General features: G+C 46.2%; 1 protein-coding gene across 1 annotated transcript in view; it reads right to left on the bottom strand.

The window, feature by feature from the left end:
* LOC120931544 (mucosa-associated lymphoid tissue lymphoma translocation protein 1 homolog) overlaps positions 1 to 16012 on the bottom strand; it is a 110423-nt gene that overhangs the window by 50069 nt on the left and 44342 nt on the right. Inside the window, exons 6-7 of the mRNA XM_040343101.1 lie at positions 5419 to 5597; positions 50 to 146 (exon numbers count right to left, since the gene is read on the bottom strand). Of these exons, the coding sequence (XP_040199035.1) occupies positions 50 to 146; positions 5419 to 5597 (276 nt within the window). The remainder of the gene's footprint in view (positions 1 to 49; positions 147 to 5418; positions 5598 to 16012) is intronic.

The following is a 16012-nucleotide window of genomic DNA, read 5'->3' as shown; positions in this document are numbered from 1 at the left end:
ATACCAGCTGATGATTTACTAAACAAAACAGAACTATATGTATTTGTACCTATGCTTAGTTCAGCAGCTTCACTCCACCTTTCCCCATGGGCATTAGACACACAACACAGGTAGCTGCCACAGTCTGTAGGCTTCAATGACTTGATCTAAAACAAAGTATACAAATTATTATTTCTATTACACTCCGCTATTAATTATGGAATACATTTGTATGTGTTTTTGTTACCTTTTAATATCAGTAAATTGATTCTGTAGTTAATGAGGCTTTAAGATTAAAAAAAAAAGGGCTGTCCCAATAGTTAAAGTGGAACTCAACTTTATTTTATATATATATATACATTTTGTTTAGAAATCGCTTTGGAAAACACCTCCCTAGCATTGCTAGCTGTGGCCATCTTAAAAAAGGGCGGATAATTCATGTTGCATTTACTTCCTGGAATCCATCTGCCCTTAGCTCAGGGATGCAGCAGGAGGATGTGTTTAGCTGAGAAAGCCCATCCACCCCTCCCCCAGAAAGAAAATACCCATTAAGACCCCTGAGATGTACAGTATGGCATTATTTTGGCCTAGGCCAGAAACCAGGAAGTATTTGAAGAAATGTAAAAAAAAACATATTAAAGCGGAGCTCCACCCTAAAGTGGAACTCCCGCTGATCGGAACCCTCCCCACCTCCGGTGTCACATTTGACACCTTTCAGGGGGGAGGGGAGTGCAGATACCTGTCTAAAGACAGGTATTTGCACCCACTTCCGGCCACACAGTCTCGGGCAGACTGCGGGCATGACGTCACCTCCCGTCCCCCCCCCCCTGTTGTGTTCTGGGAACACTCAGCTCCCAGTACACAGCGGGAGCCAATCGGCAGGCGTAGCGTGACTCGCGCATGCGCCGTAGGGAACCGGGCAGTGAAGCCGGAGCGCTTCACTTCCTGGTTCCCTCACCGAGGATGGCAGGGGGGGGCAGCAGAGTGACGAGCGATCGCTCGTCCTCTGCTGCGGACAGCGCTGGACTCCAGGACAGGTAAGTGTCCTAATATTAAAAGTCAGCAGCTGCAGTATTTGTAGCTGCTGGCTTTTAATATATTTTTTTCAGCGGAGCTCCGCTTTAATTAATAAATAAATATAATAAACCTTTCTAGTTATTTACTAAGGCTGGCAGCATAAGGATTAAGAATATTTAAAGTGTTACTAAACCCACAACAGTAAAATCAGTCTGTTTATCCACTATAGAAGTGTTTTCCAACTCCAGTCCTCAAGGCGCACCAACAGGTCATGTTTTCAGGATTTCCCTCAGATGAAACGGCTGTGGTAATTACTAAGGCAGTGAAACTGATCAAATCACCTGTGCAAAATAATGGAAAGCCTGAAAACATGACCTGTTGGTGTGCCTTGAGGACTGGAGTTGGGAAACACTGAGCATGCTTGTTATACTCACTGTGGAACCTAATGGGTTAATCCTCTGCATTGTGTAAAAAGGCTGCTTGGTCCTGTCTCTGATCCTCCTCTTCTTCCACAGTCTCCAATCGATCTCCTCATAGTACAGAGCCTTGGAGTCCCTCTGCACAAGCTCAGTTTGGTGTATATCGCTAGAGAGTATTTCTATTTATTGGGAGGGTGCATTTGATAAGCACAGGGCCAATCAGCACTGTCCAGACAGAGGGTCAGGGGTCCTGCAGCCTCATAGGACAGTCAGAGGAGAATGAAAACTCCTCCTACAAGCTTTAACCAGACACTGATAGAAGTCATAAGACTATATACTGCTGGTGAGAAAAGGTATTTAGCAGTTTATATTTACTAAAATAATTGCATGTCCATGTTCTGTGTACTGTGGAAGACAGGACATGAATGCAGGTTCTGGGTTTAGTAACACTTTAATGTTGATTGAAAGACTTTAGTTCTGTTTCAAAAGTACAGAGAGTGAAATGAAACATGAAGTTTGGCAATGTCTTTGTTTTGCTTCTTTATGGATTAGAGACACTAATTTACTTACCATCGTTACCATTCCAAGCACACAGGATTCTCTGACTCATGATTTTGACTAAGTTGTTAACCTGCCTGGCGGTCTTCCCGAGTCTGACTCGGGGTTAGATTTTCCTGCTGCGAGCGGAAACCCCGAGTCAGACTCGGGATCGCCTCGCTAGATCCACAGGCACAAGTTACTTACCTTGTCCCTGGATCCAGCGATGCCACCGCGCTGTGTGAGCGAGCGGGACCTCGCTCGATTCACACAGTGCCTCCGTGTGCCGCCGATCTCCGTTCCCTGCGACGTTACGACGCACGGGGACGGAGAACGGCGCCAAATTCAAAAAAGTAAACAAACACCTTACATACAGTATACTGTAATCTTATAGATTACAGTACTGTATGTAAAAAAAACACACCCCCCTTGTCCCTAGTGGTCTGTCCTGTGTCATGCATGTCATTTTATATAATAAAAACCTTTTTTTCTCCCTGCAAACTGTAGTTTGTCCATAGCAACCAAAAGTGTCCCTTTATGTCAAAAATAGTTTTAGATCAGCTAAAAAACAGCGATAATAAATTATAATCACTTGCAGAATTGTGCGATAGCGATTTGTGGGGAAATTCGTCATAAAAAAAAAAAAATAATGACAGCAACAATTCTGCAACTGAGCAAATTTCAGTGATTTTGATTTGATTACATTATTGAATAATTTTTATTATAATTATATTATTATTTGTTATAATTATTTATAATTATTTATTATATTATAATTTATAATTTTGTTTTTAAAAAAATGTCATACCTGGGATGCCTATTAGAATCTTGTTTGGTCAGATTTAAGTGAGTTATTTCTAAAAATTACAGACCTACAATATAAAACGCCAAATTTCCTTGCAAATAATGGTACCGCTTTTAGCATGTTTTTTCTGACAGAATCATACCGCCAGGGAGGTTAAAAATGTCAGCAAAGCTCCGACCTGCAGTTCTCTACCTCTTTCTCATGTCACTTTATGTATGCACATGTAATATTTTTATATCTGTTATGTCTGTATGCACGGCATTGGTATGTATCCGAAACGGTGGTGCCTGTTGCACCAGTTATCCACATGTATGTAATCCTTCTCTTTATGCGCAATAAACGCCGTTTTTGATTTAAAAAATAAATAAAAATGTCAGCAAAGCCAACAAAAAAAATCAACTACTTGTACATGGCCAACAATTAGAAGTATCTACAAAACTTAATTTGATGTCACTTTGATGTCACAATGTAGAGTATAAGATTTCCCATCATCTGTGCCCAGTCTTGCCACACAGAGTTAATCCAGCTCTGAGCAATCCTCTTTTATTGTTCAGTGAAAATTAACAGACTTCCAGATAGAAACCTGTCTAAATACAAAGTCCATTCCTCTCTCTCCTTGCTTTGAGTGACAGGTTATTTACATATCTAGCTTGGACATGTTTATCATATGTTATGTTATGTTTATCATAATATGAGGTGATCCACAGGTCATTGTATATTACCAGGATGTGTTATGTGGGGGAGGGGTGGATTTCTCACTTGTTATACTGTGGATCACCTCATATTACGATAAACATAACATAACATATGATAAACATGTCCAAGCTAGATATGTAAATAACCTGTCACTCAAAGCAAGGAGAGAGGAAAGGACTTTGTATTTAGACAGGGTTTTATCTGGAAGTCTGTTAATTTTTACTGAACAATAAAAGAGGATTGCTCAGAGCTGGATTAACTCTGTGTGGCAAGACTGGGCACAGATGATAGGAAATCTTATACTCTACATTGTGACATCAAACAAAAATTGGGGGGTTTACATCCACTTTAAAGGGTAATTCCACTTTCACGTGAAAAAAATGGGCAAATAAAAAATAAATATAGTGTATACAATTGCGACGTAGGCCTTATTGTAATTATATGTTATTAAAAATGACATTTCCTTTTGAATCTGCAGAACTGTAATTTTTGGTAAGATTTAATGCAATATGGCAACCTGGAGGTGTTCTGTACATAGCTGATGTACAGAACTTACCAAAAATATGGAATTTCCTGACTGATTTTCCCAGATAGACGTCTGCGCTAAGATACAAGTCAGATTTAAGGCATCTTCTGCAACTAAAATTGCATTTTAGATATGCTCTCTAATGGGTTAATGGCTTATAAAGGGATTCATTAGAACACTGCAAATGCATCAGCTGAGCATTAATGGAAAAGTAACTCCCATTCAGAATCAGTACCCAAAAGGCATAGAGGAAGAAAGAGCTATTCCTTCAAAGCAGAGACAAGTACGAATCTGCAACAAAATTTGTAAAAATCCTTGCATCAACAAAAGTGGAGTTACTTTTTATCTCTGCTCCAAGATTGAAGGCATAAAGGGACAAATGCTCAAAAGAGATACGACGGCGTATCTACTGATACGCCGTCGTATCCCTGTTTCTAACTTTGGAACTGATCCACAGAATCAGTTTTCCATAGTTAGGCAGAAGATCCGGCATGTGTAAGGGACTTACACTGCCGGATCTTAGGATGCAGTACCGCATCCGCCGCTGGGGGCATTTAGTGTCGAAATGCCGCCTCGGGTATGCAAATTAGCACTTACGGAGATCCACGAAGCTTTTCAGCTTCGTTTTTTCTCCGTAAGTTTTAGTTTGCAAACGCAAAATTAGGGCTGCTTTTACAAAGTGTAAAGTTAGTACACCATGTAAAAGCAGACCCTTCTGTCCAGCGACGCGTTTTTTTTTTTGTTTTGAATTTTTTTTTTTTCGCCGTATCTTTTTTTTTCGACGCAACTTTATTGACCCGTCGCGATCCACAAAGCTTGGCGTAACGTAATTTCGCGCTATGCACGTCGGGAAAATTACGTCACAAGCATGCGCAGTACGGCCGGCGCGGGAGCGCGCCTCATTTAAATTGGAATCGCCCCCATTTGAAGAGGAACGCCTTGCGCCGGCGGAATTTAAGTTACACCGCTGCAAATTCCCAGGTAAGTGCTTTGTGGAACGGGCACTAACTTGGGAAATTTGCGGCGGTGTAACTTAAATGGAAAAAGTTAAGTTACGCCGCCTGGCTGAGGATTTGGCCCAAAATGTATGGAACAAATGACTGCCAGCTGGATAAATGAAGAAACTGCTTACAGAGCATTACGCACTGGTGCCATATTTTATATACTTGAAACCAGTTACTGTCTTGACATCGTTTTGTGGTCTTAGAATCAACTTCTCAAGCATGACACTTCTAGCTTTTGCTTTTCCTGCACATGTGCCACTACATTATACTGTATATATCCTGTATATGGACCAGTCGATGTTATAAAGGCCACAATGAATTGAGGTAGTGTACAAATTGATGTCTTTGCATTCTATTGTATTATTTTTAGAATATGTATAATATAATATATGTTTTTTGGCAAAGAGGAGTCCAATGGAAAAACTGCAGTCTCACCGTGATGTGCATCTCCCTTCCATGAGTCTGGCAGAGCCCATTGCGGTACCACTGGTATTCGGGTGCTGGTATTCCCAAAGCACTGCACTGAAGCTTGGCAGGTTTGTGGGATTTCACATGTGCAGAGACCGGATTGGTGATTATGATAGGCTCGCCATTCCAGTCGTATGGGAGGCAGCCTAAAATAGAAAGTAAAATAATAAATCATTTGATATGTTCATCTGTAAACCACACGGAGATAACATATGCAGACTACACATTGTTCAGGTAAAATATTCAAAATTCCTTTTCTACATATTTCTGTTTTACATTTGATTACATAAAATTACCTCCACTACCATCTTGGAGTTCCACTATTGTTCAACTTATTAAACTAACTTCTGCCATAAGTCTATTAACCACTTCAGCCCCGGACCATTTTGCTGGTCAAAGACCGGGCCACTTTTTGCGATTCGGCACTGCGTCACTTTAACTGACAATTGTGCGGCCGTGCGTCGTGGCTCCCAAACAAAATTGACGTCCTTTTTTTCCCACAAATAGAGCTTTCTTTTGGTGGTATTTGATCACCTCTGCGGTTTTTATTTATTGCACTATAAACAAAAATAGAGCGACAATTTTGAAAATAATGCAATATTTTTTACTATAATAAATATCCTCAAAAAATATATAAAAAAAAAATTCCCCTCAGTTTAGGCCGATACGTATTCTTCTACATATTTTTGGTAAAAAAATCGCAATAAGCATTTATTGATTGGTTCGCGCAAAAGTTACAGCGTCTACAAAATAGGGGATAGTTTTATGGCATTTTTATTAATATTTTTTTTTACTAGTAATGGTAGCGATCAGTGATTTTTATCGTGACTGCGACATTATGGCGGACACATCGGACACTTTTGACACATTTTTGGGACTATTGTCATTTTTACAGCGATCAGAGCTATAAAAATGCACCAATTACTGTGAAAATGACACTGGCAGTGAAGGGGTTAACCAGTAGGTGGCACTGTAGGGGTTTCCTAGGAAGTGCTTCTTATTGTAGGGGGGATGGGCTGTGTGCAGGGCCGGACTTACCATTGGGCTTGACTGGGCTCAAGCCCATGGGCCCCGCCCAATAGGGGGCCCCCTTTAAAGAATTTTTTTTTTTTTTTTTTTTTTAGGGGTCCGGAGGTCCCCAGGGGCCCAAAGGGCCCCAGACAGCAACCCCCCTTTTTTATAATTTATATATATATATATATATATATATATATATATATATATTTTTTTTTATTATTATTATTATTATTAAAGGGCCCAGGGGTCTCCAGGGCCCCCGGATGGCAACCCACCTTTTTTTTTATAAAAAAAATAAAAAAAATTATATATATTTTTTTTTATTAAAGGGCTCAGAGGTCCCCATGTGGCAACCCCCCCCCCTTTTTTATTTTTTTTTATAAATGTTTATTTTTTTTATTTTTGTTTATATTTTTTTTTTTATTAAAGGGCCCAGAGGTATTCAGATCTCTAGATCTCCTGAGGACTTTGTCCGCCTGAACATAGAACCGCTGATGCTGTTCCTGAAGTCCAAGACACAGGTTTGGGCCAGGTTGCCCCTGGGTGTCATGGGCCGAGTGAACTTAATTAAGATGGTCCTCCTCCCCAAATTCCTGTACGTACTATGGCATTCCCCCGTTTACCTCCCTCTTAAGATTTTTAAGGCCATAGACTCAATCCTTAAGTCGTTTGTGTGGGGCCCCAATTTTTATTATTTGGCGGCACAACTGTCTCACTTTTTTTATTTTGACAAGCAGGACCGTGACCGCTACCTCGCACTGCTGTGCTCCCGGGCTCACTCACCCTTTCCAGGTCCTCTTTAGGGGCTTGAGGGGTGCTTGGACGCTGGGCAGCCGCGAGGGCCTGCTTTACCACCATTGTAAAATTTGGGAGGTGGTGGGTAGAAAATTGAAAACACCGGCCACCCACTCTTATACCCCTTTATGGGACAACCCGGATTTGAGTGAATTGCTCTCCATCCTGGATCGGGCTCTTTGGCTCGACCGGGGAGTGAGGTACCTACTCGACGTATATCGTGGTCCTATTTTAAAATCGTTCCAACAACTTGAACACTACTTTGGTTTGCCCAACTCCATGCATTTCCGCTACCTCCAGCTCCGCCACGCCCTCCATGCCCAGTTTGGGGCCACACCCCCGGGTGTTGAACAACTTGAAGTACTTCGCACCATAATAGGACGAGACTCCCGCAAGCTAATCTCGATCCTTTACAATTCCCTTCTTCGGCCCTATGCCGCTATTTTGGCCTACAGGCTTAAAGACCGCTGGTCCAGGGATGTGGGGGAGCTGGAGGATAATGAGTGGGAGGACGCGTTGGATGCCACTAAGAAGGCATCGCCTAAACTGTCAGATCGTCTTACCCACCTTTACGTTTTGCACAGGTCGTACTTGACCCCCGCCAGCCTGGCCAAATACAAGCCAGGATACAGCCCACTGTGCCCCAGATGTGACGGTACCCCCTGCACATTTTTTCACCTCATGTGGTCTTGCCCGGTCATACAGGGATACTGGTCACAGATTGTGAAATTCATACATGACGAGATGGGGTCCCCCCTGACACTGTGCCCCAAGCAGTGTCTACTGGGGGTGTTCCCGGACCCTGACTCGGACAAATACCACAAAATATTTCTCCAGGAATCATTATTTACGGCACGATTATTGATAGCTCGTAAATGGCTTCGAGCCTCACCCCCTTCTGTCCAGGAGTGGATAGTTGCGGTTAATTCTGTGTTACCGTATAAAAGGGAGATCTACGCCCACAGGGGTTGCCCGGCCAAATACAACAAGGTGTGGGATGACTGGGTGGAGAATGCTGCTACTTGCAATGCTCTGCCTGATTGAGCTTACAGACCCTCCCCCCGTGCCCACTTGTAAACCATAGCTGTGTGTCTGACTGGTCCTCTCGCCCTCCTGCGTCTCTGTGTTTTTACAACTGCCTGGCGCGTTTGGGATGCTACCTGCACTGTATTTCCAATGTTCACTGTATGCATTGACTCCTGTATTTTCCTTATCTCACCTGCGTGTGATGTATGCTTATGCGTTCTGTATGTCATTTATTCTTTCAAATAAAAACACCAAGTTATTTGTAAAAAAAAATAAAAAAAGGCCCAGAGGCAACCTCCCTTTTTTATGTATTTTTTATAAATGTTTATTTTTTTTTTTTTTTTATTAAAGGGCCCAGAGGTTTATTTTTTATTTTTATTAAAGGAAGGGCCCAGAGGTCCCCAGATGGCTACCCCCATTTTTATAAATATATATACATGTATATATACATATATATATATATATATATATATTTTTTTTTTAATTTATTTCTTCTTTTTTTGTAAAGGCCCCCCCCCCCGCTTCTCAATTTCAGGCGTCAGCACCCCACCGCCCCGGTTCTCTGCTCCAGGGGGCCCATGCCTTAAGCTGTGTAAGGGGCCCCAAACCATACCATACCTCCCAACACGCACGGATTCTGCGGGACTTTCCCACACAGACAGCTTCTTCCCGCAGTCCCGCAAAAGGGTTAATTTTCCTGCACTGCAAGAGGAGGCAGCACGGAAGCAGGAGGAACCGGAGCGGTGTGTGGAGGACTGTGGCTGCTTAAGGGAAGAAAGCCGAGAGCCTCGCTAATGACAGTCTGTGGCCCCGGCTGTTGGCACAGGTGAGGCCCCATACACACGGTCTATCAAAACCGATGAGAATGGTCCGACGGACCGTTTTCATCGGTTCACCTCTGAAGTGGCCGTACGGCCTGATATGTGTACACAAAAAGGAAAACAGTGCAGCGCTAATAAGTGATGATGTGCTTCATTGTCATGGTCTTACCTCTCTCCTGTCTCCTTCGTTTGACATGTGCTGGCGGCCATCTTGGTTTCCAGGTCTCTTATAGCCTCCCACCCTGCGGCTCCTCCTTCCCACTGAGAGATCAAAGGTGGGGTTCTTGATCTCGCTGCTCTCGGACAAGGCCTTGGCCTGGGCCAGTCCTTTATGGGAGAACAACAATCCGGTGGTTGCCGAGTTTTCCGGTTTTGTTGCTTCTCTTCGGAAGGTATTCGATGTGCCGGCTCGCGCCGCCTCTGCTGCGAAGCTCCTTATGTCCGTCAGACAGGGTTCACGATCCGTAGCCGAATACGCCATTGAGTTTCGTACCCTGGCAGCAGAGGTAGGTTGGAATAATGAGGCCCTGGTCGCTGCTTTCTCTCATGGTCTCTCGGATGCCTTGAAGGATGAGGTTGCAGCTAAGGACCTACCAGTGGAGCTCGAGGCTCTTATTTCTTTCCTGATTTTGATTGACACCAGACTCAGGGAGAGACCTTCCTTTAAGGTGAGCCTGCGGAGGCCTCCTAACAGTTTGGCGCCTACGTTTGCTGTCCCACCCGTGCCTCCCTCTCCTCCCACGCCTCCTGGTGTTGACTTGTCTGGGGGTGAATCCTCGCAGCTGGGGTTTGCTCGCTTGTCCGAGGGGGAGAGGGTACTCCGGAGACGCAAGGGCCGATGCATGTACTGTGGTCTCGATGGGCATTTTCGGTTGGCATGTCCAAACCGTCCGGGAAACGCTCGCACCTGAGATCCTGTCGGGGGCAGATCTTGGGTGGAGTCTCCTCGTCCCCGGTTTCCCGTGTTGATAAACCACTGATCACTGTTGTCCTCTCCTGGGTCGGGGGCTCGGTGACGACCCAGGCGTTGGTGGACTCTGGTGCTGGTGTTTTTTTCATTGATAGTGAGTTCGCTGCCGCCAATTCCATTCCTCTACAGGCTCGAGGTTCCCCGCTGGCTCTAGAGGCGATAGACGGCAGACCCCTCCAACCGTCACACGTGACTCATGAGACCCTTCCAGTGGGGGTAGCCATTGGTGCCGCTCACAGAGAGTCGGTCTGCTTCCAAGTTATTTCGTCTCCACACTACTCGGTGGTCTTGGGGTACCCCTGGCTCCAGAAGCATAATCCGACTTTTGACTGGAGATCGGCCGAGATCCTCTCATGGTCACCACAGTGTGGGGCTAAGTGCATCCATGGGCCTGTCAAGTTGCTGTGTACTTCCTTGGACTCTCTGTTGCCTCCTGAATACGAGGAGTACCGGGATGTATTCGATAAGGTGCGCGCAGTTGCCCTACCTCCGCACCGCCCATATGATTGTGCCATTGAGTTACAACCTGGTGCCGTTCCTCCTCGCGGCAAGGTCTATCCACTGTCGGTTGCGGAGAATGAGGCCATGGAGGAGTACGTGAGGGAGGCGCTGTCCCGTGGTCACATTCGCAAATCCTCGTCCCCGGCAGGGGCTGGATTTTTCTTTGTGAAAAAGAAGGGCGGTGAGTTGAGGCCTTGCATCGATTACAGGGGTCTCAATCGCATCACGATCAAGAACGCTTACCCGATACCCTTGATTTCCGAGCTGTTCGATCGCCTTAAAGGGGCCACGGTCTTTACCAAACTCGACCTGAGGGCGGCATATAACCTGGTAAGGATCAAGGCGGGCGATGAGTGGAAAACCGCCTTTAACACCAGGACCGGTCATTATGAATCCTTGGTTATGCCCTTTGGGTTGTGCAATGCGCCCGCAGTCTTTCAGGAATTCATCAACGATGTTTTCCGTGACCTGTTGCAGCAGTGTGTGGTGGTCTATTTGGATGACATCTTGGTATATTCTGAATCCAGGGAGGCCCACATTCTGGATGTCAAACGAGTGTTGCAACGGTTACGAGAGAACAAGCTGTTCGGTAAGCTTGAGAAATGCGAATTTCACCGATCCCAGGTAACCTTCCTAGGTTACATCATTTCCGCTGAGGGGTTCTCCATGGATCCTGAGAAGGTTTCGGCTGTCTTACAGTGGCCTCAGCCCAGTGGTCTTCGTTCCTTGCAGCGTTTTTTGGGCTTCGCCAATTATTATCGGAAGTTCATCAGGGACTTCTCCATGCTGGCCAAGCCTCTCACGGATCTGACCAGGAAGGGCAGTAATTCCCAGGTCTGGCCGCTCGAGGCCATCCGGGCTTTTGAGGCCCTAAAATCCGCCTTTGTGTCAGCTCCGATTCTGTCTCATCCCAACCCTGGGTTGCCCTTTGTCCTCGAGGTGGACGCGTCCGAGACGGGAGTAGGCGCCCTTCTGTCTCAACGTAGGACACCAGAGGGTCCGCTGCTTCCTTGTGGGTTTTACTCCCGGAAACTGTCACCCGCGGAGTGCAACTATCAGATTGGTGACAGGGAGTTATTGGCCATAGTGCAGGCTCTCAAAGAGTGGAGGCACTTGCTCGAGGGCTCGGTGGTTCCGGTTCTCATCCTGACGGACCACAAGAATCTGACCTACCTTTCTGAGGCCAAGAGATTGACACCACGTCAGGCCAGATGGGCTCTGTTCTTGTCACGTTTTAATTACGTGGTCTCCTACCTACCTGGTTCCAAGAACATCAGGGCGGATGCCTTATCACGGCAGTACTCCGAGCTGTCCAGGGAGGAATCTATACCGACTTCGGTCATACCTCCGAATCAGATCCTGGCCGCCATTCGCACCAGCCTGACCTCTCCCCTTGGTGAGCAGATTTTGGCGGCTCAGTCTGGTGCTCCCTCTGGGACACCCAACGGCAGATGTTTTGTGCCTGAGGAGTTGCGCACTCGGTTGTTGCGAACCTACCATAACTCCAAGACCGCGGGGCATCCTGGTAAGAATCAGCTGTCCTGGGCTGTTTCACGTCTGTTCTGGTGGCCTTCCCTACGTTCCGACATCGCCGCATATGTAGCGGCATGCTCTGTTTGTGCCCAAAGTAAGTCCCCTCGTCACCTTCCGTTGGGCCTGCTGCAACCCATAGCCACCGGGGAGCGCCCATGGTCACACCTGGGGATGGATTTCATTGTGGACCTCCCTGCATCCCGAGGCCATACGGTCATTCTCATGATTGTGGATCGGTTTTCCAAAATGTGCCACTGTGTTCCTCTCAAGAAGTTACCCTCTGCACAAGAGTTGGCCACGATTTTTGCCCGGGAGGTCTTCCGCTTGCACGGTTTGCCCAAAGAGATAGTGTCGGATCGGGGGAGTCAGTTTGTGTCCAGGTTCTGGCGCGCCTTTTGCTCCCAGTTGGGGATTCATCTCTCCTTCTCCTCGGCCTACCACCCTCAGTCCAATGGGGCCGCAGAACGATCCAATCAGGCCTTGGAGCAATTCCTTCGTTGCTATGTCTCCGATCACCAGGACAATTGGGTTGACCTCCTGCCTTGGGCTGAGTTTGCCAGGAACACGGCTGTGAACTCTTCCTCTGGGACGTCTCCCTTCATGGCCAATTATGGGTTCCAACCTGCCGTGTTACCGGAGGCATTCTCTCCCCAGGATATTCCGGCTGTGGAGGATCACCTTTCTGCTCTACATGCTTCTTGGGTACAGATCCAGAGGTCCCTTGAGGTCTCTGCGCAGCGCCAGAAACTCCAGGCTGATCGCAGACGAGCGCCTGCTCCTTCCTACCAGGTCGGAGACCGTGTATGGTTGTCCACTCGCAACCTCAACCTTCGAGTGCCCACTCCCAAGCTGGCTCCTCGCTTTGTTGGTCCCTTCCGAGTGCTTCGCAGGGTAAACCCGGTAGCCTATGCCCTTGCGCTTCCTCCTGGCATGCGGATCTCCAACGTGTTTCATGTCTCCCTGTTGAAGCCACTGGTGTGCAATCGCTTCACTTCCTCGGTTCCTCGGCCTCGTCCGGTCCAAGTGGGCAATCATGAGGAGTATGAGGTGAGCAATATCCTGGACTCACGCCTGGTTCGCGGTCGGGTGCAGTTTTTGGTCCACTGGCGTGGTTATGGTCCAGAGGAGCGTTCCTGGGTTCCCTCCGCAGATGTCCATGCTCCTGCCTTGCTCCGAGCCTTCCACGCACGCTTCCCTCAGAAACCGTTTTTTGCACCGCGGAGGAGGGGCCCTTGAGGGGGAGGTACTGTCATGGTCTTACCTCTCTCCTGTCTCCTTCGTTTGACATGTGCTGGCGGCCATCTTGGTTTCCAGGTCTCTTATAGCCTCCCACCCTGCGGCTCCTCCTTCCCACTGGGAGGAGCTGGATGCCTGGCTCATATATATAGGAGTTCTGTGGCTTCAGTTCCTTGCTTGGTCCTCCTGTGTTCACATGCTTCTAAGACTGCTGCTGCTTCTGGTTCCAATCCTGGCTTCGTCTGACTTCCCTGCTGGTTCCTGATCCTGGCTTCGTCTGACATCCCTGCTGGTTCCTGATCCTGGCTTCGTCTGACATCCCTGCTGGTTCCTGATCCTGGCTTCGTCTGACTACCCTTCTGGTTCCTGACCTCAGGCTTCGCAAGACTCTGATTCGGGTTCACCATCTGTTTTGGACTTTTGCTTTAATGCTTGATATTCAATAAAGCCTTCTTATTTTTCACTTATCTCTTGTTGTACGTCTGGTTCATGGTTCCGTAACATTCATATAAATTAATAATTAAGCATAAAGTTCATTCTGGAGTAAATTGAGAAGCCAGAATAGTAAAAGAAAATTAAAAAATTAGTGTATTGAAGAAAAAAAGTCCTTGGAAGCCGTGAAGTGAAAGTTCAAGTGACTTTATCCAACATTCTTTCTTGTGAGAGAGAGTTGTTATGCAAACAATGTGAAAACTCTTGATTGCTGTGAGATACCTATCACCAGTGCACCCGTGAGGTAGGATAAGATTGCCTGCTTACCAGATGAAAAGACTGTTTTACATCAGTCTCATAGGGCTTGTGGGAAGTCTGGTCTCCCAGTACCTTAGCCGTCAGGATGATCTCAATGGAGCTCGACATATAATCCAGAGAATCATATAACAAAAAAAGAAGGACCTCTCATAGCGTATAACGTTTTAAAACGGGGAGGATTTAAAGCGGTGGTTCACCCTCCTTAACATCAGTCTAGCATTACATTCGGCATAGTAGCGCGAGCTACAGTATGCCTATCTGTATTTTTTTATCCCCGTACTCACTGTGCTATTGCACATTGAAGATTCCGACTCCCGCGGGGAATGGGCGTGCCTATGGAGAGAGAGGATGATTGACGGCCGGCTCTGGCACGTCACGCTCCCCGAAGACAGCCGGAGTAGGTCTCGGCTCTTCACGGCGCCTGCGCACAGGCTATGCGCAGGCGCCGTGAAGAGCCAAGCCTATTTCGGCTATTTCCGGAGAAGCGTGACGTGCCAGGGCCGGCCGTCAATCACCTTCTCTCTCCATAGGAACGCCCATTCCCCGGAATCTTCAATGTACAATAGCACAGTGAGTACGGGGATAAAAAATGTAAGACCGGCATACTGTAGCTCGCGCTACGATGCCGAATTTTATGCTAGAATAAAAAAAAAAATATTTTTTTTTTTAATAGGGTGAACCCCCGCTTTAATAAAGAATGCACTTACAATTGAGTGGTATAAGTACAGCATTGGTAATAGATAAAAGGAAGCGTCTCCGATCTCGTGTTCCGATGCTTCTCGCTACTCAGTCAGGAAACACAGCCGGTGTTCAGGACGGAACGCGATGACGTCACGGCACCCTACGATCGTTTCTTCGCAAAAGGACTTCAACGGGGGAATTAGCCGGATTTGCTCTGAAGAAAAGGCTCCTCCAGGATACAGTCAGTGTTGGCCTGTGAGAGATTACCGCCTAGTAAGGAACATCCACTGCCACGCATGTGCCAGTGGATGTTCCTTACTAGGCGGTAATCTCTCACAGGCAAACACTGACTGTATCCTGGAGGAGCCTTTTCTTCAGAGCAAATCCGGCTAATTCCCCCGTTGAAGTCCTTTTGCGACGAAACGATCGTAGGGTGCCGTGACGTCATCGCGTTCCGTCCTGAACGCCGGCTGTGTTTCCTGACTGAGTAGCGAGAAGCATCGGAACACGAGATCGGAGACGCTTCCTTTTATCTATTACCAATGCTGTACTTATACCACTCAATTGTAAGTGCATTCTTTATTAAATCCTCCCCGTTTTAAAACGTTATACGCTATGAGAGGTCCTTCTTTTTTTGTTATATGATTCTCTGGATTATATGCCGAGCTCCATTGAGATCATCCTGCTGGCTAAGGTACTGGGAGACCAGACTTCCCACAAGCCCTATGAGACTGATGTAAAACAGTCTTTTCATCTGGTAAGCAGGCAATCTTATCCTACCTCACGGGTGCACTGGTGATAGGTATCTCACAGCAATCAAGAGTTTTCACATTGTTTGCATAACAACTCTCTCTCACAAGAAAGAATGTTGGATAAAGTCACTTGAACTTTCACTTCACGGCTTCCAAGGACTTTTTTTCTTCAATACACAAATTTTTTAATTTTCTTTTACTATTCTGGCTTCTCAATTTACTCCAGAATGAACTTTATGCTTAATTATTTATTTATATGAAGCACATCATCACTTATTAGCGCTGCACTGTTTTCCTTTTTATGTTTATTAAAGTGTAAGTAAACCCACCTATAATTTTCAGGCAAGGAAGCTGCCATCTTGGCCTATGTTTAATCTTCAACTGCCATGATGCTGCACATGTGATCAGTTATGACACCAGCCATTGGATGGTTTGACAGTTTGGTTGAGAGCACAACCAATGTGACAGTTAGCAATCCC

This window comes from Rana temporaria, chromosome 3 (genome assembly GCF_905171775.1).
Source record: "Rana temporaria chromosome 3, aRanTem1.1, whole genome shotgun sequence".
In the NCBI taxonomy this organism is placed as follows: domain Eukaryota; kingdom Metazoa; phylum Chordata; class Amphibia; order Anura; family Ranidae; genus Rana; species Rana temporaria.
Note: the sequence above shows the minus strand (reverse complement) of the source record. Positions and strands in the feature narration are given on the sequence as shown.